At 44.1% G+C, this 24339-nt stretch overlaps 1 protein-coding gene across 1 annotated transcript in view; it reads right to left on the bottom strand.

Moving 5' to 3' along the window:
• Positions 1-23147, bottom strand: part of LOC126236273 (26S proteasome non-ATPase regulatory subunit 10-like) — an 87495-nt gene extending 64348 nt beyond the window's left edge. Inside the window, exons 1-2 of the mRNA XM_049945432.1 lie at positions 23041-23147; positions 22858-22956 (exon numbers count right to left, since the gene is read on the bottom strand). Coding sequence (XP_049801389.1) covers positions 22858-22956; positions 23041-23142 — 201 coding nt within the window. The 5' untranslated portion in view covers positions 23143-23147. The remainder of the gene's footprint in view (positions 1-22857; positions 22957-23040) is intronic.
• Between the last annotated feature and the right edge of the window lie 1192 nt (positions 23148-24339).

The following is a 24339-nucleotide window of genomic DNA, read 5'->3' as shown; positions in this document are numbered from 1 at the left end:
ACACGAGATTGACTAAAACCGGGACACGACAATAAAACATGGCGCACTGTTAATGCATGACCACAAGGGCACTGCGGGGCTGGGTCACCGGAGAGCAGGTAGCGGTGGCTAAACCGGCAATACCCAATCCGCAACCTGGTCAGAAGGACCTCTTCTCGCCGAGATGGTCGGGAGGAGGTTGTCCAAGCAGTTGGGAGTGGTTTTACTGCCCGGAGCTTGTTTCCTTGGAGGGATGACCAAGCATCCCACCACAACGACACAAGCCTCTTACAAACAACCCCACGAACGTCAGATGACGGGACACAATGGGAGGCTGGCCGAGGCTGGAGGACTGCAGCCTTGGCTGCAGCATCTGCAGCCTCATTCCCAGGCACTCCTACATGTCCGGGAACACACAGAAAGCTGACAGGAGAACCATTATCAGCAAAAGAATGGAGGGACTGCTGGATCCGTTGCACCAAGGGATGGACCGGATAGGGAGCTCCAAGGCTCTGAAGAGCACTGAGGGAATCAGAGCAGAGTACATACGATGAATGGCGGTGGCGGTGGGCATACTGAACGGCCTGATGGAGAGCAAAAAGCTCGGCCGTAAAGCTGGAACATTGGTCGAGCAGCCGGTATTTAAAGGTGGCGGACCCGACAACAAAGGCACAACTGACACCATCGTCAGTTTTGGAGCCATCGGTGTAAATAAAGGTGTGACCGGCAAGTCGAGCACGAAGTTCGACAAACCATGAGCAATACACTGCAGCCGGAGTACCCTCCTTCGGGAGTGAGCTGAGGTCGAGATAAATATGAACCGGAGCCTGGAGCCAAGGTGATGTGGGGCTCTCACCCTCTCTGAAGGTGGTAGGGAGGGAAAAATCCAATTGTCGAAGCAGGCGACGAAAGCGGACTCCAGGGGGCAGCAGGGCAGACACATACAACCCATGCCGACGGTCGAGAGAATCGGCGAAGAAGGGCTGATAAGAGGGGCGGCCGGGCATTGACAACAGCCGGCAGGCATACCGACAAAGCAGTATGTCGCGCCGGTAGGTCAATGGTAATTCGGCAGCTTCAGCATAAAGACTCTCGACGGGACTAGTGTAGAATGCTCCGGTCGCAAGACATAACCCCCTATGCTGGATGGAGTTGAGACGGCGTAAGAGGGATGGCAGAGCAGACGAATAGCCGAGACTCCCATAATCCAGCTTTGATCGGACTATGGACCGATACAAGCGAAGCAGGACGGTGTGATCCGCTCCCCAAGATGAACCACTAAGAACCCTGAGGACATTAAGGGAACGTGTACAACGGGCAGTCAATTAAGAGATGTGCGGAGACCAACAAAGTTTCCTGTCCAGTGTGAGCCCTAGAAACTTAGTTGTTTCCACGAAAGGGAGAACAACGGGACCGAGATGTAAGGATGGCAGAAGGAACGCTTTATATCGCTAAAAGTTGATACAAACAGTCTTCTCTTCAGAGAACCGGAAGCCATTTGCCACACTCCATGAGTATAGGCTGTCTAGACAACGCTGAAGGCAGCGCTCCAGGAGGCATGTTCTCTGGGCACTGCAGTAGATCGCGAAGTCATCGACAAAATGAGAGCCCGAGACATTAGGTGGAATGCAATCCATAATTGGATTGATCGCTATGGCAAAAAGGGCTACGCTCAAGACGGAGCCCTGAGGCACTCCGTTCTCCTGGAGGAAGACGTCGGACAATACGGAACCCACACGGACCCTAAACTTTCGATCTGTTAAAAAGGAATCAATAAAAAGGGGCAGGCGACCGCATAGACCCCACCTGTGCATAGTGCGGAGGATACCTCCTCTCCAACAGGTATCATAAGCCTTCTCCAAATCCAAGAACACGGCTACCGTTTGGCGCCTTCGCAAAAAGTTCATGATGAATGTCGACAAGGTCACAAGGTGGTCAACAGCGGAGCGGCGGCGATGAAAGCCGCATTGGACATTGGTAAGTAGCCGTCGAGATTCAAGAATCCAGACTAACCGAGCATTAACCATGCGCTCCATCACCTTACAGACACAGCTTGTAAGAGAAATGGGGCAGTAACTAGAAGGAAGGTTTCTATCCTTCCCGGGTTTGGGTATAGGAACAACGACGGCGTCACGCCAACGCATGGGGACTTCGGTCCAGACGCGATTGTAGGTACGAAGAAGGAAGCTTTTGCCTGCCGGAGAAAGGTGTGCCAGCATCTGAACGTGAATGACAACTGGCCCCGGAGCAGAGGACTGGGATAGTGCAAGTGCACGTTCGAGTTCCCGCATAGTAAAGGGGGCATTATAATTTTCCAGATTTTCCTGGGAAGGAAGGCAGGGTGGTAATGGGCGGAGCTGGAAACCTCCGCGAAAAACCAGCCGAAGGCGTTGGAGACAGCCACAGGATCAACAAGGACCTCATTACCTGAAGTCAGGCCAGGTACCGAGGAGTGGGCCTTAATGCCAGACAGCCGGCGCAGGCCACCCCAGACGACAGAAGCGGGAGTAAAACTGTTAAAGGAGCTGGTGAAAGACGCCCAACAAGCTTTTTTCCTGTCTTTGATGACTACGGCATTGCGCTCGGAATCGTTTGTATCCAACACAATTCGCCAACATAGGATGGCGGCGAAAGGTGCGTAAAGCACGTCGTCGAGCACGGATAGCGTCTCTACAAGCCTCATTCCACCAGGGAACGGAAACGCGACGTGAAGAAGAGGTAGTACGAGGAATGGAACATTCGGCAGCATTGATGATAACAGCCGTGAGGTATTCGACCTGACTGTCACAACTGAGAAAATCGTGGTCCAGAAAGGTTGCCAGGGAGGAGTAAAGTCCCCAGTCAGCTTTCGGTATGTTCCAGCTCGAAGGACGTGGGGATGGGGTGTGGTGCAGGAGACGAACGACACAGGGGAAGTGGTCGCTCGTATAGGTGTCAGAAAGGACATACCACTCGAACCGACGGGAAAGAGTGGTAGAACAGATCGAGAGGTCCAAGTGGGAGTAGGTATGAGTAGAGACCGAGAGGAAAGTCGGGGCGCCAGTATTGAGGCAGACAAGATTGAGATGGTTGAAGACATCCGCCAAGAGTGAGCCTCTTTGACAGGATGCAGGAGAGCCCCAAAGGGGATGATGGGCATTGAAGTCGCCAAACAATAAAAACGGCGGAGGAAGCTGAACAATCAGGTACATTATGTCAGCCCGACTAACTGCGGATGACGATGGAGTGTAGATGGTACAAACAGAAAAAGTAAAGGCAGAAAGAGTAATAGGGACAGCTATTGCTTGGAGTGGGGTGGTCAATGGGATGGGATGGTAATAGACATCGTCCCGAACGAGCAACGTGACCCCACCATGAGCTGGAATACCGTCCGCAGGGGTGAGGTCAGACCGCTCCGAGGTATAGTGGGTAAAAGCAATACGGTCAGTTGGGCGCAACTTGGTTTCCTGGAGACCAAGGACGAGCGGACAGTGCAGGCGGAGGAGCAGTTGTAATTCCTCCCGATTAGATCGAATACCTCCTATGTTCCAATGTAACAAAGCCATCGCTAGTCAGAAAAAAAGGGGGAACGAAACGGGTGAAGAGCGGGTCACCTCGACGGCCGCGGAGGGCCAAGTTTCGAGGGAACAACGCTACAACCGGCGGGAGGCGGATCCTGTTCCATCAAGTCGTTGCCAGCTGCGGCCGCTTTCCCGGGTTGCGTAGGAGGGGCAGCACCATTTGCTGACGAGAGGCCAGCTGAGCGCCTGGCAGCAGAGCGTCCCGGCGAAACTGAGGACGGCCGGGAGCAGCGACTCACGGGTGGAGCGTCAGACGAAACGCGCTGGGGTGGAGAGGGAGATAAAGACTTCTTCTTGGAGGCCTTCTTGGAAGTCCGAGGAGGCACGGGGATGGTGGGCTGGACCCGAAGAAGGTCCTCACGCGCGGGCCTCGGAAGCCGGGGTCCGGATCGTTTCCCCGATGGACGCCTGAGAAGAGGATCGCTTCTCAGGCGGCGGAGGGGGAGGAGGAGGAGGAAGGGTGGCCCCTGGTGCAGAGGGGGCAGTGGCCGCGAGGGAGGAGGATTTGGAAGGGAGGGATTTGGGATGTGGAGGCATAGACCTCAGATGGGGTGAGGAGGTGGAGGGGGGACAGGATAGGGGTGAGGATACTGTGGAAGGAGTGGACACGACTGAGGCAAACAAAGTTGTCAACGTCACGGGATGGAGGCGGTCATATTTCTTCCTGGCCTCAGAATAAGAGAGACGATCCAAAGATTTTAATTCTTGAATCTTCTTCTCCTTCTGATACGCGGGGCAGTCTAAAGATCTAGGCGAGTGGATGCCAGGACAATTGACGCACCGAGGTGGTGGGGTGCATGTATGTTCCTCACGAAGAGGACGTCCACAATCACCACAAAGGGGCTCAGCCTCACACCGTGACGACATGTGCCCAAAGCGCAAACAACGAAAGCAGCGCATAGGAGGCGGGATGTAAGGTCGCACGTCGCACCGGTAGCACATCACCTTTACCTTCTCCGGGAGAACGTCCCCCTCGAAGGCGAGGATAATGGCCCCGTTGTCGACGCGACGGTCTTTGGGGCCGCGCTGGACTCGCCGGACGAAATACACGCCTCGGCACTCCAGGTTGGCCTTGAGCTCCTCATCAGATTGCAGCGGGATGTAAAAATAACCCCCTGCGTCCTATTCAGTGCCAGATGTGGGACAATGGACACTGGGATGTCCCCTAGTCGGTCGCATGCCTGGAGCGCCGCCGACTGTGTGGCGGAGGTGGTCTTTATAAGAAAGGACCCCGAACGCATTTTACTGAGAGCCTCGATTTCCCCAAAGATGTCCTCGATGTGCTGGACAAGTAACATGGGCTTGGAGGTGGCGAATGTCCCCCCATCGGTCCGAGAACAGACTAAATAGCGGGGGAAGTACTTCGCCCCAAGCCGGCGGGCCCTTCCTTCCTCCCAGGGAGTGGCCAAGGGGGAAAGGGCAGGAGAACCAGAGCCAGAGACAGTACCTTTCTTTTTAAAAGACTCGGCCGCAGAGCGGCCTGATACATGTTGACGTTTCATCTGCGAAACGTCCGCCCCGATACCACCCACTCCGACCAGGGGCTCTCCCCACAGGCGCCACCCAGCCTCAGCAAGGGCCACCTGGCAGGATGACCATTGCCGGGAGTCCTGATACCCCAAGGAGACAGGCATCTACTCCTTGGCTGACGTGGGGAGGGTACAGCTCAGGTATCGGGAGTACGATCCCTGTGTTGTCAGGGGGCTACAACCTAGAGGGTACATGACGACCCCACCACAACGGGCTGGCTACCGTGCTGGATTTCGGGTGCCATGGAAAGTCCATCAGGATCTTAGGTGCAGATGGGAACGCACTATGGGCGTAACTTATGCAACCCATCAGGCGTTTAGGCCCAATTTGAGGAATTGTGGGTGTGGTTACAACGCCGTTACAATGCTGAGTGCCAAGGTCTTAGTGCACTGAGGACCAGTGGTACACCACGTAAGGCGTCCTTCCCCAAAAGGCTCGTACTTCTGTAGAATTTTGAAAAATGGAGGTCAAACCCCAAGGGGGACCATCACATGGAAGGCCGAAACGGTTGAAACTCCTTTTAGTCGCCTCTTACGACAGGCAGGAATACCTAGGGCCTATTCTAACCCCCAGACCCGCAGGGGGGGGGGGGGGGGGTTTACTTTTTGTAGATGTGGACTGCGAAGATGATAATTGGCTCATTGCGAGAAAATCCCCCATGACTGCCAGCATCTCTGATGGTGCGCTCCTTCCAACTGGAGACGTGGGACCTCCCCCCCCCCCACCACCACCACCGCCGAGGAGGCCTCACCCATCTTAGGTGATTGTTCATACCTCACGAACACCTGACAGAGGGACCAATCAGCAATCTGAGAAGGTAGCAGCTCAGGCAGTCATCCCTCCCTGGGGCTGGCCTGTACCAGGGAGTGCTTGCCAACCCCACCTGTCGACCCATGGTTGGGAATTACACTTTACCCAGTCACCTATTACGCGTCAGCCAAGCAGGTAGCAGCCGATGCATTGCAGATCACAGGCACAAGGGCAGCACATGCGCAGCAGGCAACACAGAGCAGCACAATTATGCACCACAATAAAAATGCTACATAACTGGTCCATTTGATTTAGAACATAAGAGTGCATTGTATTTCTATTCTTAAATTGTAATTTTAAAGTGTTACAATAGTTAAGTTCAGTATGATGGCTCCAGGTAGTGAAGCATATTCCTCTACCAGTGCTGGTGGGACGTCAGTTAAAGAGGCTCTATGCGTTATTTCTAAGTATTCGAGGTGAATAAACAAGATCTTAGCAAATTCACAGAAAATGTAGACACTGTTTTTGAGTTGGTCAAGCCAGGGGAACATGAAATCCTACTGAATTTCGATAAAGCAAAAATAACTGATGAGGAAAGGTTGAGACTGCAAGTGTTTGAAAGAATGGGCACATGGGAGGAAGTAAAGCATGTTCTGGAAGGAAATTACTCAAGTAAAAAGGATGATAAATTACTATGCTTCTAAGATATTTCACGCAAGGCAAGGGCAAGGCGAGCAGATTTCTTTGTGGAAAAGTAGAATCGACAAAATGTAAAGAGATTTCAGGGAAGCTGTAAGTCGGGTTTCAAGTCAAGACAATGTAAAAGGGAACCATAGAGTTTGTGTACTCGTTGGGAAGAGCTTGCTCTCTTCAGGGTCTAACTAAAAATAGGATTCAACCAATAGTAAGAAACCAAGGAGACAAGACCGGACTAGCAACAGCAGTAGAGTTAGCCCTGCAGGCAGAAAGTGCAATATATCAATAAGAGCTGGGAATAGCCCCAAGGATAAAATTTAATTACAGAATGGACATGATGAAAAGACCAAAGGAAATTCAAAATTTGAAATGCTTCATGTGTGGCTTGAGAGGACACATTGCAAGTAAGCGCAGAAAGAGTAAACAAGAGGGCAGGGTCCAAGTCATGATGGGCAAAGAGTTTACAAATTTTTGTTATGTATGTGACATGCCGGGTCACACCAATGCCGACAGTAAATGAGGGACAAGATTGTAGAAAATGACGTTAACAGATGTCAGGGAATTCTGGGGTAATCACAGAGCAACTGATGGAGGACTAAGGGAATGGAGATGCCCGCAATGTAATCTACCGGGTAATTGTGGCGTAACGTGCCTGAGTGTAAAAGACATAGCGTGTTTGAACTGTAAGCGCAAGGCCATTACACTAAGGATTGTCAAAAAAGACCCTGGCATGCCTGGAGAAAAGGCCGGGTGCCAATATTGAGTACAATAGGCAAATTGGTACAAGGAAACTAAAGGGCAGCAAGGCCGCACAGTCAGGTGTTTTCACACTAAATACACTTATAATCAGGGTGATAGCATGTCCTATGGAAAACAATGTTTTAACATTATATTGTGTAGAATTATGAAAAGAATTAAAATTGTTAACAGACATGGGAGCACAGTTCTCTCTCCTGATAAAAAATAGTATACCTGCGAACACTCCAATTAAATGAAGCAGAAAGGCTTCTGCTGAAGGGTGTTGCCAGTGAAGGTGTGAGCACAATAGGTGTGGTGAAAATACACCTAAGTGTAGCAGGTGCCAGGAAAGTTGGATGTAAGTTTCACATATACGTATCAAGTTTAGATATTCCATATGACGGACTAATAGGTCGAGACTTCGTAACAGAGCATAAAGTTACGTTAGACAATGCGGACGGAGGTCTTAAGAGTACAAAGGTTACACATACTCTTGATAGTAGAGGAGGAACCGAAACATAATGGGTTTGAAGCAGATCAAGAATCCAACAGGGAAATGGCTTCCCTGAAAAGAAAATGTAATGTATCAGAGAGTGGAAGGCAAGGTACCATGAGAAAACGAAAGGGAATTGGTTATTCCAAGACAGGAGATTGAACACGTAGGGTGCACCTATCTGAATTGTTAGTGAGTGTTTGAAATGGCAGACGCATTGAATTTATCCAAAGACAAATGTTCAGCTGAAGACTGTCAGGCTGCTGACAGAGGAATCATATCCACCAGTAAGAGCAAAAGAAATAAAAAGCAGTAAGGAAGTCACAGACAAAACGAAAAGTTGCACTAGTGTTTTGTGGAAACAGTTGGGAAATGATCATTTAAATGCAGAAGAAAGGAGTGCATTAGTGGAGGTGTGTACCGAGTATGGAGATGTATTCCACCTACCAGGTGACTCAACCGCAATACAGCACAGAATACTGATAGATACGAAACATGCAAGTATGGTATAAATGCTAAACTGTGCCATATCCCTAAAGTGCAAAAAGAAGTTTTAAAAAGAGCAAATTGATCATATGCTGAAAGATCACACAACTGTTGAAAGCAAGAGAACCTGGAACACACTATTACTCCTCATTCATGCCAGTGGCTAATAGAAGCAGAGAATCATATCGAACAGCGGGCTTAAATGATATTACAGTCGGCGATGCATTTCTGCTACCAAATATCACAGACAGCTTGGATCTACTAGAGGGAGAAAAGTACTTCTCGATGCTTGATCTTGCAAGTGGATACCATCAAATATTGATGGATGAAAAGGACAGACAGGAAACTGTATTCAGTTCAAATTATCAGAATTTACGGATATAAGAGAATGCCACTGGGACTGAAAGGAGCCCCAGTGCGTTTCCAGTGACTGATGCACACAGTTTTGGCAGGGCTGCAAGGAGTAAAATGTTTTGTCTATTTAAACGGTATAGTGTGCTACAGAAGAAACCTACAGGAGCATAATGAGAAGAGCCGCGAAATCTTTGATAGATTACAAGAATATTACTTGAAGTTGCAGCTGGAGAAGTAAGAGTTCCTAAGGAAAGAAGTGATCTTTCTAGGTCATTGTACTGTGGACAAGCGAATCTCACTGGGCATGGCAAAGGTGGAGAAGGTAAAGTTCTTCCTACAGCCAAGAACAATGAAAGAACTGAAAGGGTTCTTAGGATTAGCTGGATACTACCATCATCAGTTCATAGAACACTTCCACAAAATTGCAAAGCCTCCACATGAGTTATTAAAGAAAGGAGTTGAGTATAACTGGAGTGAAAGGTAAAATACTGTTTTTGAAGAACTGAAAGAACAAAGACAGAAATTTGGTGAAGACTTGCCCTTAACATTCGATTCCAGAGCATTAAACAAACCAGAACTAAATTATAGCACCACTGAAAAAGAATTGTTGGCTATTCTACATGCTGTGAAACAGTTCCGACTGTACATATATGGACGAAGGTTTACAGTAGTAACCAGACCATAAGCCAATGACATGGATCTTCAGTGAAAAGGATCTGACTTCACGACTCCTGAAATGGAGACTGAAGCTCGAACAATATGATTACGAAGTAATATACAAACCAGGAAGGCTAAACAGTACTGCAGATGCTCCAACCAAAACAAAGCCTTTAGAGTATGAAAACGTAGATGTGAAACGGAAGGTAGAGACAGAGAAAAACGTGCTACAGAAGCAAATGGAAACAGTGAGCCTATGAATGTCCCCAAAGTGTAAGTAGCGCCAGAATAGAAAGTGAAAGCGATGGTGAAGAAGAAATTTGTATCCAAACGAAGGAGAATATATTAAGAGAGATGTACGATATTCCTTTGGAAAGGCATCATCAAGGAATGCATAGGACATTAGAAAGAATTAAGGTTTACAAGCAGAGGCGCAGAAAGAAGCACAACAGTAAGGATTACATACGGAAGTGTCTGTCCTGTCAAATAAATAAGCACATGCAAACCTACCCTTACAAATTACATACACAGCTGAGACTGTGTTTGAAAAATGTTCAGTGGGCATTGTATATCCAGGAGACACATCAAGTACAGGTAAAAGGCGCATGTTAATATTTCAGGATGATTTAAGTAAGTTTACGCTCAGTTCCGATTGAAAGGCATGAAATATTACCTACGATAAGGAATCCCATCGGTGCTGCTAACAGACCATGGTTTGAATTTCTTACATGATTTTTCAGACAAGTGTGTAATTTGTTAAAGGTTAAATCATGTACAAACTACTACAGCTTATCACCCAGATCTAATGGTGTCTTGGAAGAAGCCATCAAACACTTGCTGAATACCTAAGACACTTTGTAACAATGATCAAAGTTCATGGCACAAGTGGGTACCATATGTAATATTTGTGTTCATAACTACACCACACAGCAGCACAGGGTACACACCATTCTAACTGCTGCTTGGACGAAAAGCAAATATATCAAGAGTACTGCAATAAGAGTCAGTGCAGGTAAATTACGATTATGAATCATATGTCAATAGGCTACAAGTAAAAATGCAGGACGCCCACCAAACAGCAAGGGAGTCAGCAGTAACACATACGAAAACCGGTAAGGAACAGTACGATAAGAACCAAAACACAACAGTTCAAAGCAGGAGACAGGGTGTTGCCATATGATGAATCAGTAACATGTGGCAGATCCAAAAAATTATATTTACAATGGATAGGTCCATTCGAAGTATTGAACATTGACAACCCTAACATAATAAGAATTAAAAGAAATAAGGAAACAAAGGGACTTGCCAATAGGCTGAAACATTTCTTTTAACTTTCAGGTATGGCACTCAGGTGGAAAATATTTCAACTCCTCATAATAGTAGTAACAACTACACAAACTACATCAGCATATTCGCCGAATGACTTTCAAGCTATGCAGTTTCCAACATCTTCAGGTTTATATTATGACAATGTAGGACAAATTAAGATATACATTATCACATGGAGAACAGTGACATATATAAACCTGTACTCTGTTATAGTGTGTTTTCGAAAGGCTGAATGACACAGTAAGGCAGCAGTATAAAGGTGCAGAGGTACGTTACAGCAACTGAATGTAAGAGTAATGGAGTGTCGGGTATTAGACCAACAGGTCCATGCCGAAAAAATTACAGACCTGCAGTAACTAGTACAGCAGCTGACGATGCATGACACACAAAGAAAAAGGGGAGTCGTTAACTTTATAGGCCAAGTAAGTAAAATAGTTTTTGGCACACTGGATGAAACAGATGCTACATACCGCAAAAAGAACGTATAGATGCCATAGACAGAAACTCAGAAGCATTACTAAGGTTAACAAAATAACAAGTGACAGTGGCGCGTGCCACATTATCAAGAGTACATAGAACAGTTTATAATTAGGAACCAAATAAACATGCCCTAAAGACTGGGATGGAGAGAGTAGAGCATTTTATTAAATCATATGTGAAAGAGGATAGCCTCATTTGTAACAACAGCATAACAGGTATTGCAATCGTCAGCAGTATTTTGGCCAGTTAGAGAAATGAGCAAATGATAAACATAATTGTAAATGCGTAGAAGGGTATCAAACTAATAGACATCGCCGAGACAAGGAGAATAACCATTAGAAGCACATACTTTCCCCGCAAAGTAGTACATAAGGTTACCTGGATATCCCCAGACGGATGTATGGTGAATCAGATTGACCATGTCCTTGTTGACCGAGGACACCATGCGGCTTTTCGCGGATGATGCTGTAGTATACAGAGAAGTTGCATCATTAGAAAATTGTAGCGAAATGCAGGAAGATCTGCAGCGGATAGGCACTTGGTGTAGGGAGTGGCAACTGACCCTTAACACAGACAAATGTAATGTATTGCGAATACATAGAAAGAAGGATCCTTTATTGTATGATTATATGATAGCAGAACAAACACTGGTAGCAGTTACTTCTGTAAAATATCTGGGAGTATGCGTGCGGAACGATTTGAAGTGGAATGATCATATAAGATTAATTGTTGGTAAGGCGGGTACCAGGTTGAGATTCATTAAAGTCCTTAGAAAATGTAGTCCATCAACAAAGGAGGTGGCTTACAAAACACTCGTTCGACCTATACTTGAGTATTGCTCATCAGTGTGGGACCCGTACCAGATCGGGTTGACGGAGGAGATAGAGAAGATCCAAAGAAGAGCAGCGCGTTTCGTCACAGGGTTATTTGGTAACCGTGATAGCGTTACGGAGATGTTCAGCAAACTCAAGTGGCAGACTCTGCAAGAGAGGCGCTGTGCATCGCGGTGTAGGTTGCTCGCCAGGTTTCGAGAGGGTGCGTTTCTGGATGAGGTATCGAATATATTGCTTCCCCCTACTTATACCTTCCGAGGAGATCACGAATGTAAAATCAGAGAGATTCGAGCACGCACGGAGGCTTTCAGACAGTCGTTCTTCCCGCAAACCATATGCGACTGGAACAGAAAAGGGAGGTAATGACAGTGGCACGTAAAATGCCCTCCGCCACACACCTTTGGGTGGCTTTCGGAGTATAAATGTAGATTTAGTGTGATCCTTCTGTGGGGCAGATATGAATTCCGATCATTTCCTGGTGGTAGTCAAACTATACCTGAAAGTATCTATCAAGTGGCAAAGAAATCGTGAAAAGATGGCCCACTTTGACAAGGATAAGTTGGAAGATGTAGAAGTGAGACAACGCTATCAAGATAAAATTGCAGAAAACCTCGCAATATCGGAGAACGCTACCAACGTGGAAGACACAGGTGGGTGTTGAGAAATGCAGTGTTACAGAGTGCAGGAAGAGACTTGCTTGCCATCCATTCGATGGAGAATCTCTTGGGATGAGAACAGTGAAGAGGATTCAGTAGTTAGAAAAACTATCAGAAGAAGCAAGGGTAGCCTACTGTGAAGCGTGTCATAACACGGACATATTCATGAGAAAGAAGAAACGAGAACACCATAAAAGACTGTTTGAAGTAGTACAAGAAGCAAAGTCATCATGCTCATTTTTCCTGGCCTCAAGATTTGCCAGATGTGTCTACCGACAACATACATTGATTCTAACAGATAAGACTGGTGAAGTGGTACTGCCAGAAGAGCAAGAAAACCTATTTAAACAACATTTTGAGAACCTATTGAATCGGGACGTTCCACTGACTGTGACAACCCAGACGGGAGCCCATTTTGATAGAGTAGAAGTCCCTGAACCATCAGAGGAAGAAATCAGTGTTGCCCTAAAACTACTCAACAACAAGGCCCCAGGAGGTAGTTGTACCACAGCTGACATGCTTCACTTGGGAGGACAACCACTGACGGATGCATTGAAACAATTAATATCCACCGTCTGGACAACAGAAATAATTCCTGAAGAATGGAAGGGAACAATTATAGGTCCCATCTACAAGACAGGTGATGCTACCGAAGTATCCAACTACCGATGAATTTCACTTCTTGAAATTGGATACAAAGTCTTTACAACTCTGCTGCTAAACCGAATGAAACCACTGGCTGAAGGAATTGCAGGCACATATCAATGTGGGTTCATCCCCGGACGGTCTACCACTGACCACATATTTACTTTGAGGCAGCTGATAGAAAAATTCTATGAGTTCAATCAGGAACTACACCTCATCTTCATCGATTTTCGACAAGCTTATGGCAGCACTGACCGTGTCACATTATGGGAAACATTAGAGGAACTTGGCATCCCATCAAAATACATTCATCTAATTGCAGCTTGCTACTCCCAGTCAACTTCTAAAGTACATTTTGGCAACCAACTGTCACCACCTTTCACTATACAAAACGGACTGAGACAAGGAGATCCATTGGCGCCAATATTATCAACTTGGCCTTGGAAAAAAGTAAGCTGTTACAATTTCTGAACCAGGGAAATGGAGATGGGGGGAGCAGACACAATTCTGGAATTTGCAGATGTTGTGATCCTTGGCGACACTCTAGAGCAAATGTGTGCTGATACTTCCCGATTCCTCCAAAATGGAAAGGAAATTGAGTTGGAATTGAACGAGGACAAAACTAAATATCTTTGAGTATCACATTGTTGAGTTCTCCCTCCTTCCTTTGTTGTAGACGGGCATACTTTGAACGAGTTGAAGAGGTCAACAAGTACCTGGGTTCAATATTAACCAACAAAAGAGACGTGACGAAAGAAGTACATCAACGCATAACATGTGCTAATCGCATGTTCTTTAGTCTGAACAATCCTTTTAAATCTCGTCTGATATCTCAGAAGATCAAAGTCCGTCTGTACGCGACACTGGTGAGGCCAGTACTTTTAGAGTTGTGAAACTTGGGCGACATCAGCAACAACAGAAGATTCAACATGTGCATTAGAAAGAAAGGTACTTTGGAAAATCTATGAACCCTTCTACAATAACATGGAAGGTAAATGGAAAATAAGAAAGAAAGAAAAAACCTGTACCAGAGGTCTGGCCAACACCAGGCTGACAGGCAGCTGTGCTTGATAAACTTAAAAGCTATAAGCTATAAACACACAGAGGGCTATATGAAACTTCCTGGAAGATTAAAACTGTGTACCGAACCACGCAAGTGCTCTACCATCTGAGATACCCAAGCACGACTCATGACCCGTCCTCACAGCTTTAATTCTGCCAGTGTACCTTGTCTCCTACCTTCCAAACTTCCAAGAAGCTCTTCCGGAAGAAAGGATGTTGCAGACACATGGGGGATGCTTCCAGAATGAAATTTTCAATCTGCAGCAGAGTGTGCACTGATATGAAACTTCTGGCTTTGGGATCATGTGAAAATTTATTGCGATAACTTACAGAATCAGAGGATGTGTCATTTTGTAGCATACAACATCATGGTTGACAACATATTGAAGTTTGGGTTTGGCCGTGAGTCATGCACGGATAGCCAAATGGTAAGGTGACCGCTCACGATAAGCAGGAAATCCGGGTTCAATTCCCGGACCGGCACAAATTTTCATTGTCATTCCATTCTACAGCTGATGGTAGCCATTATCTGCAATTGTGAATTCACCTGAGGATACTGAAATAAGTGACCACAGTATAGAAAAAACAACTGAAATCACTAAACAAAGGAAAAAGTACTCTAGTTCATGGGATACCAATAACATTCTATAAACAGTATTTGAAAGAAAATTGCTCCCCTTCTAGAAGCAGCGTACTGTACGTCATTGGATGTGTGAAGTGTTCCTAGTGATTGGAAAAAAGAGTGCAGGTCATTCCTGTTTTCAAGACGGTTAGTTGAACACATGCACAAAACTATAGGTATAAGTTTCTGAGTTTGGTCATTTGTAGAATTCTGGAGCATGTTTTATGTTTCCACGTGGCAATTCTGGAGACAAAAAATCTCCTCTGTAGCAATCAACATGGGTTCCAATTGCGTGTAAGCCATCCCGCTCTGTTCATCCACGAGATCCCAAAGCAGTAAGTACTGGCACCCACACTGATGCTGTGTTGCTTGACATCCAGAACACATTTGATAGTTCCCCACTGCCACGTTGTGAACAAAATATGAGAATATGTACTATCAGACAAGCTGTGCAATAGAAGAGAAGAGCTCCTAGCAAACACAGTGTGTAATATTCAATAGAGATAAATCAACAGACGCAAAGTAATTTCAGATACACCCCAAGGGAGTGTTATTGGTTCATTAATTTTCACTATATAAAATGCAATCAAGGAAAATGAGTATGGAGAGATTTAATGTGAAACGACCAAACAAACTACTTGCAAGTAAGGCGGATACCAGACAAATTTGTTGAAACAATCCACATTAGCCACTCACATACGAAGTAGCTTTAAAAAGTCTTGTCTGACCAATACTTCAATATTGCTCATTAGTCTGGGATCAGTACCAGATAAGATTGATAGAGGAAACAGGGAAGATCCAAAGAACACAAGAGTGTTTCATTACAAGTTCATTTAGAAAATGTGAAAGCATCACACAGATGCTCAGCCAAATCCAATGGCAGGTGCTGCATGAGAGGCATCATGGTGTTGTTTACTGTCAAAGTTCCAAGAGTCAACCAATATACAGCTTTATCCTAAGTACAGGTTGAGTCGAAAAGGACTTTACTGCTTTGGAATGATGTGAAAACTTATTGTGATAACTTACAGAATCAGAGGATATGTCATTTTGTAGCATACAACATCAACTTTGATTCATGTAGCGCGTCAGTAGCCCGTTCTGCCACCTGGAGCATGAGTGTGGTGCACAGTTAAATTGTGCTACTTTCACTGGGGCAGAGTGTGCTAGATGTGTGGTTAGGTTTCATGAAACAAATTCTACAACAACTGTTCAGCGTAAAGGTCAGTGTATTGGCTGTGAAGGGCCAATTGCATGGCCATCTCGCTCCCCAAACATGACACAAGCGGATTTCCTCTCTGGGGTTTCATTAAAGACTGTGTGTATGTTCACAGGACACCAAACAACTTTGTTGTTGTTGTTGTCTTCAGTCCTGAGACTGGTTTGATGCAGCTCTCCATTCTACTCTATCCTGTGCAAGCTTCTTCATCTCCCAGTACCTACTGCAACCTACATCCTTCTGAATCTGCTTAGTGTATTCATCTCTTGGTCTCCCTGTACGATTTTTACCCTCCACGCTGCCCTCCAATACCGAACTGGTGATCCCTTGATGCCTCAGAACATGTCCTACCAACCGATCCCTTCTTCTTGTCAACTTATGCCACAAACTCCTCTTCTCCCCAATTCTATTCAATACCTCCTCATTAGTTATGTGATCTACCCATCTAATCTTCAGCATTCTTCTGTAGCACCACATTTCGAAAGCTTCTATTCTCTTCTTGTCCAAACTATTTATCGTCCATGTTTCACTTCCATACATGGCTACACTCAGAAATGCTTTCCTTGTCATTGCCAGTCTACATTCTATATCCTCTCTACTTCGACCATCATCAGTTATTTTGCTCCCTAAATAGCAAAACTCCTTTACTACTTTAAGTGTCTCATTTCCTAATCTAATTCCCTCAGCATCACCCAACTTAATAAGACTACATTCCATTATCCTCGTTTGGCTTTTGTTGATGTTCATCTTATACCCTCTTTTCAAGACAACTGTCCATTCCGTTCAACTGCTCTTCCAAGTCCTTTGCTGTCTCTGACAGAATTAAAATGTCATCCGCAAACCTCAAAGTTTTTATTTCTTCTCCGTGGATTTTAATACCTACTCCGAATTTTTCTTTCGTTTCCTTTACTGCTTGCTCAATATACAGATTGAACAACATCGGGAAGAGGCTACAACCCTGTCTCACTACCTTCCCAACCACTGCTTCCCTTTGATATCCCTCGACTCTTATGACTGCCATCTGGTTTCTGTACAAATTGTAAATAGCTTTTAGCTCCCTGTATTTTACCCCTGCCACTTTCAGAATTTGAAAGAGAGTATTCCAGTCAACATTGTCAAAAGCTTTCTCTAAGTCTACAAATGCTAGGAATGTAGGTTTGCCTTTCCTTAATCTAGCTTCTAAGATAAGTCGTAGGGTCAGTATTCCCTCGAGTGTTCCAGTATTTCTACGGAACCCAAACTGATCTTACCCGAAGTCGGCTTCTACTAGTTTTTCCATTCGTCTGTAAAGAATTCGTGTTAGTATTTTGCAGCTGTGGTTTATTAAACTGATAGTTCGGTAATTTTCACATCTGTCAACACCTGCTTTCTTTGGGATTGGAATTATTATATTCTTCTTGAAGTCTGAGGGTATTTCGCCTGTCTCATACATCTTGCTCATCAGATGGTAGAGTTTTGTCAGGACTGGCTCTCCCAAGGCTGTCAGTAGTTCTAATGGAATGTTGTCTACTCCTGGAGCTTTGTTGCGACCCAGGTCTTTCAGTGCTCTGTCAAACTCTTCACGCTGTATCATATCTCCCATTTCATTTTCATCTACATCCGCTTCCATAATATTGTCCTCAAGAACATTGCCCTTGTATAGACCCTCTATATACTCCTTCCACCTCTCTGCTTTCCCTTCTTTGCTTAGAACTGGGTTTCCATCTGAGCTCTTGATATTCATACAAGTGGCTCTCTTTTCTCCAAAGGTCTCTTTAATTTTCCTGTAGGCAGTATCTATCTTAACCCTAGTGAGATAAGCCTCTACATCCTTACATTTGTCCTCTAGCCATCCCTGCTTAGCCATTTTGCACTTCCTGTCGATCTCATTTTTGAGACGTTTGTATTCCTTTTTGCCTGCTTCATTTACTGCATTTTTATATTTTCCCCTTTCATCAATTAAATTCAATATTTCTTCTGTTACCCAAGGATTTCTACTAGCCCTCGTCTTTTTACCTACTTGCTCCTCTGCTGCCTTCACCACTTCATCCCTCAAAGCTACCCATTCTTCTTCTACTGTTTTTCTTTCCCCCATTCCTGTCAATTGTTCCCTTATGCTCTCCCTGAAACTCTGTGCAACCTCTGGTTCTTTCAGTTTATCCAGGTCCCATCTCCTTAAATTCCCGCCTTTTTGCAGCTTCTTCAGTTTCAATCTACAACTCACAACCAATACATTGTGGTCAGAGTCCCCATCTGCCCACGGAAATGTCTTACAATTTAAAACCTGGTTCCTGAATCTCTGTCTTACCATTATATAATCTATCTGAAACCTGTCAGTATCTCCAGGCATCTTCCATGTATACAATCTTGTTTTATGATTCTTGAACCAAGTGTTAGCTATGATTAGGTTGTGCTCTGTGCAAAATTCTACCAGGCGGCTTCCTCTTTCATTTCTCACCCCCAATCCATATTCAGCTACTACGTTTCCTTCTCTCCCTTTTCCTACTGACGAATTCCAGTCACCCATGACTATTAAATTTTCATCTCCCTTCACTATCTGAATAATTTCTTTTATTTCATCATACATTTCTTCAATTTCTTCATCATCTGCAGAGCTAGTTGGCATATAAACCTTTACTACTGTGGTAGGTGTGGGCTTCGTATCTATCTTGGCCACAATAATGCGTTCACTATGCTGTTTGTAGTAGCTTACCCGCACTCCTATTTTTTATTCATTATTAAACCTACTCCTGCATTACCCCTATTTGATTTTGTATTTATAACCCTATATTCACCTGACCAAAAGTCTTGTTCCTCCTGCCACCGAACTTCACTAATTCCCACTAGATCTAACTTTAACCTATCCATTTCCCTTTTTAATTTTTCTAATCTACCTGCCCGATTAAGGAATCTGACATTCCACACTCCGATCCGTAGAACACCAGTTTTCTTTCTCCTGATAACGACATCCTCTCGAGTAGTCCCCGCCCGGAGATCCGAATGGGGGACTATTTTACCTCCGGAATGTTTTACCCAAGAGGACGCCATCATCATTTATCCATACAGTAAAGCTGCATGCCCTCGGGAAAAATTACGGCCGTAGTTTCCCCTTGCTTTCAGCCGTTCGCAGTACCAGCACAGCAAGGCCGTTTTGGTTAGTGTTACAAGGCCAGATCAGTCAATCATCCAGACTGTTGCCCCTGCAACTACTGAAAAGGCTGCTGCCCCTCTTCAGAAACCAAATGTTTGTCTGGCCTCTCAACAGATACCCCTCCGTTGTGGTTGCACCTACGGTACGACTATCTGTATCGCTGAGGCATGCAAGCCTCCCCACCAACGGCAAGGTCCATGGTTCATGGGGGTAGGACCAAACAATTTAGCCAACCTGAAAAATCGAATCTACGCTGCCACTGCACAAGTGAAACCCAATTTACTGCAAGGAGTGTGGGAAGAAATTGTTTACTAGAGGGATGTTTGTCGCATCTCAAATAGTTACTTATGTGAAACTTGAGGTGGTTTGCTACAGAATAACACGTCTACCCGTTCTGTAAGCTATCTCAATAAATTTCTAAAACATTCCAAAGCTGTGGTCTTTTTTGACTCTCACAGTATATCTCATGAAAAGAAGGTAAAATTGGAGACACTTGACCTCATGTGGAAGCTTACTGACAATCATTCTTACTGTGAACCATTCATAATTGGAACAGAAAAGAGGAGTGGGGTAGAGCTCATTATCAGGATGTATACATGGACAAGGAAAAAAAATTCCTGGATTTTTCCCGGATTTCTCGGTTGAAAATACACTTTCTCCCGGGTGAAAATACATTTTTCCCCATCTTATGTGAGAGTATACTTTTCCTTGGCACTGTTAAACTTATCAGTCTTTTGAATGTTTATGGTTTATTACAGGGTGTCTACATGGACAAGGAAAAAAATTCCCAGATTTCTCAGTTGAAAATACACTTTCTCCCAGGTGAAAATACATTTTCCCTGTGTTATGCGTGAGTATACTTTTCCTCGGCACCGTAAAACTTATGTTTATGGTTTTATACGCCGACGTAGAATTTCCCAGCACTTAAGAAAACGAAACTCAGAGGGTGGAAAAACACGCTTTGGAAAAATCTTTGATGAGCAGCAGCAACATGTACACTGCATATTTTCCCTGGTCAGAGATGCCGGACCCATGTAACACTTCACAACAGGCCGAATAGCTGATGCTATTTTACTAGAGACAACACACTGTCCCCATCATTGCTGACAACCAAAACTGTTGACCCTGTCAGTCATATCCATACCTACCGAAGACATAAACAAAGCAATTTACCAAAATTCACACATGATGAACAGAAAAAAACTACAATAACGTCGACATAACAAAACCAAAATCGTTAACTCATTGAAAAATATTCTGCTGAAAGCACAGTCACTGCTGATACCATACACGCACAATGCTACCACGCAAGTGAACCCCATACGCCACATACTACCCATAAACATACCACCAAAGAGAACCACCGACCACAACAATATGCCATCTATAAAGAGGCCACACTCGCAAACTAAACCCATAACATCACCTAACACACTACACACAAACACACCACCAGAGAGCACCACTGATTAGATCAAAACGACACCTACAGACACGCCACTCTCACAAACTAAACTCTGCTCTGTCATGATGTCACACGCCACAACAGCCTTACGTCACGGGGAAAGCCAACGGGTGAGATTGGACACTTTGGTCGAACACACACACACACACACACACACACACACACACACACACACACACACACTGTCTCTTGCCGCTGAAGTCAGTCCTGCATACAGCAAATGAGACTGATGGGAGAAGCAATCTATGCATGTTGGGTGCAAGAAGAAGGCCAGAGTGGGAAGGGGGATTGATAGCAGGGTATGGTTGGTGGAAGGTGTAGTGCTGCTTGTGAGAATGTGGTAGGAACACGGTAGGGCTGCTAGGTGCAGTTGGGTGGTTTACTGGGGGGAGGGGGAGGAGAGAAGTACAAGAGAAGAAAACGAAGGTGTCTTCGATAAAGCAATGCCCCATGTGAAGTTCCATAAAACATGCCACAAAAATTTATCCTACTCCTACGAAATAACATTTGTCGGCTTTGGCAATTCACAACCAAACTATCACCTTGCAACTAACCTAGAAATTAGGTTTGTTCTGTTACCACATCCTACCATAATAATAATAATAATTATTATAATACAGAAGCAAAATAAGTATTTTTAATGTTCTGTTTTATTTCTGATTGCATCGTTCAACAACGCATCATTGTGTGTAAATAAAAACCAGACATCCAGTAGGTTCAACCCATCCCATTAAAGAATGTTGTATTGGCTTACATGCCGTAGTTAATTTCTACACTGTGCTGTTTGCATCAACTGGTGACCAATGGTTATATTTATAGTGTTTTTTTTTGTTGTAAATTTGGACTAGACTATTTTTCAAATATCACTTTAGAGAAAAAACATGTCTCAAAGACGAATTAAACATGCATTTCAATCATGATTTCTACGCAGTGAAAAACAATACATTTGAATTCTGAAGGGGGTGGGGGAGGAATCACAGGGGAAACTTTTGTTGCCTATACTGTCAGCAGAAACTTGTGTCCCTTTAAAGGCATCCCCTGCAAATAAATGTGTACAGCAGTTAAAATGTGACAAAAATTCGGAAAATGGCACAATAGGAAAATATTTAATGAGAGATTCTACAACACTGTAATGTCAACAAGCACCTTAATATGTACCAAATCAACACCACCAACAGTTTTCAGTAGTGTCCAGTAGGTCTTCTTGAAATGTTTCATTTTAACCAACTTTAAACATTTGCAAAACTCTTAAGTCTGGGTATTCATTCCCAGAAGTGCCTGGTATGTTAGAAACAAAGAACCAAAATCCAGAAACTATTGGTGATTCTAATGACAAGATGGCAAAATTTTCTTTAAGAGGCCTGATTGTCACATAAAAATTTTCCAACTTTTTTGGGTTTAATGCAATTGATGATTTCAATAATGTGAAACTAGTCAACTGTAATTTAGATGAGAACAATGGCATGTAATACCATAAATAGGATGGCCCAGAATAAAACATATATCATCATTTTCTCATTTTTACTTTACAAATTTTCTGCCTTTACACTGAAATTCAAGCAGATATATTATTTTTCACATAATACCCAGGAAACTAGTACAGAACTGTATTCATATTTCTGTCTACATCATCATGTTATTGCTAATACCATTTTCTATCGCGTCATAAATTACATTCTTTGATGGCATTTTCTACAAACAGATTATGTGAGAATCTTCTAAACCTCTCATGCATATAATATTCCTGCCTTTTAAAACAATGCTCACACAATTGATTGCCACCAGTGATCAATACTGTTATTGGCGAGTAAGTCATTCAAGAGGTACGTCTTAACTAGGAAGCTTCCGCCCCCACCCCCACCCCCCGAGTGTAAGTGTGCCACCTTACCTCCTCCAGAAATGTTGCACTAGTTGACAGACTCGTAAGTAACGTTGCCCGGTACAATGGCAGAGTACAACAGAAAACTTACAAATGTCCTTAATATGTAAGTTGTTCTACACGTTGAAGTTCCGATATTTCTAAGGAAAACCACACAAAAGTAACAACAGACTTGCCGCGGTGCAATAACGTTAATTTTAAAACATCATGTAGCATACCGAAATTAATAACAAATAACTATAGAACTTCGAGATATCCCATCAACAAATAATGTAACTAAATACAACTGATGCTTACCTCATCTGCTGGATCAACAGGGGATTTGTTTTCCAATAGATAATTAACGATCAACTCATGTCCACCTAACGCTGCCCAGTGAATCAGCAATCTTCCATCCTGTCAAGGAAAACAAGTACCAACTACACTTCAATTACGTATCACATAATACGGAAGTTTATGCTACCGTAAGCGGAAACTCACCCCATCTTTTTGGGAGATTATTTTACTATCTTTCGATATTTTTTCTTTCAGAGTCAGTATGTTCCCTACGTACGCAGATTCAAACACCGTACCCGACGCCATTTTGCTCAAAGATAAATTGTTAATAACACAAAACAACTCACTGACAACTCAAAGTAAAATTTAGTTCAATTCTTAAGGCATTCAACACTGGCGCCAAAAAAGTCCAACGCCAATCGCTCGATGGCTGCAAAATGCACGTGAAATTGATACTACCCATTTGTGCCAGCATTTCGCAACGCTAGGCTTCGTCTTCAAACACTGTGGCCAGATTTCTAGTGGTTATATTTTACAGCATGATCAAAATTACTTTGAGTATGATATACAGTGAGATAAATCATGAAGCTTGACACAAGTTGATAGAAATCTAAATAGAGGAGGGAGGAGGTATAAGTTACGTACGATTATATAGGCTAATAATTTTTGCATAGAATTTTTGATACCTAACCGAGGCAAAACTCATCAGGAATGGCGAGGATATTCAACAAAGAAACGAACATTGGTTGGTTGGTTGGAGAAGGAGACCAGACAGCGTGGTCATCGGTCTCATCGGATTAGGGAAGGATGGGGAAGGAAGTCGGCCGTGCCTTTTCAGAGGAATCATCCCGGCATTTGCCTGGAGTGATTTAGGGAAATCACGGTAAACCTAAATCAGGATGGCCGGACGCGGGATTGAACCGTCGTCCTCCCGAATGCGAGTCCAGTGTCTAACCACTGCGCCACCTCGCTCGGTGAAACGAACATTAAAAACTCATAGTTCAGCATAGTAAATCCATCATTAACTTATCGATACATTCCACATGTGAATTGCAATCACTTTCCATTTATTTGTACCAGCTATATACAGAACTCCATTATATAAAAAGGGCATTATCCTGTAGTGTTAGAATCAGTACACAAAACATCTGAAAGAATAACTTGTGATAATGTTGTCATATCTATTACAAGTAGTAAAAATAGATCAGTGTGGAACACTCTTGAAACTCTTTCAGTTTCATATCTCTTGTTGGCTTCACATCATGAGTACAGAGCACTGCGAAATTCACACAGACCACATATTTTTAGTTAACATCGTATATAATGTAAAAGTCAATTCATACTGGTCTTCATGGTACCGTCATGTCACGGCACAATCACGTCAAGGTGTATTCACACTGTCTGTCACGTCATCGCTCATCACATCAATTCAATTCAAGTGATCTCAATTCGAATGGCATTCCTGAACAGTTTTTTTCGCGGCAACTGTGATCACTGGAAGAT

The sequence above is a fragment of the Schistocerca nitens genome, chromosome 2 (genome assembly GCF_023898315.1).
Source record: "Schistocerca nitens isolate TAMUIC-IGC-003100 chromosome 2, iqSchNite1.1, whole genome shotgun sequence".
In the NCBI taxonomy this organism is placed as follows: domain Eukaryota; kingdom Metazoa; phylum Arthropoda; class Insecta; order Orthoptera; family Acrididae; genus Schistocerca; species Schistocerca nitens.
Note: the sequence above shows the minus strand (reverse complement) of the source record. Positions and strands in the feature narration are given on the sequence as shown.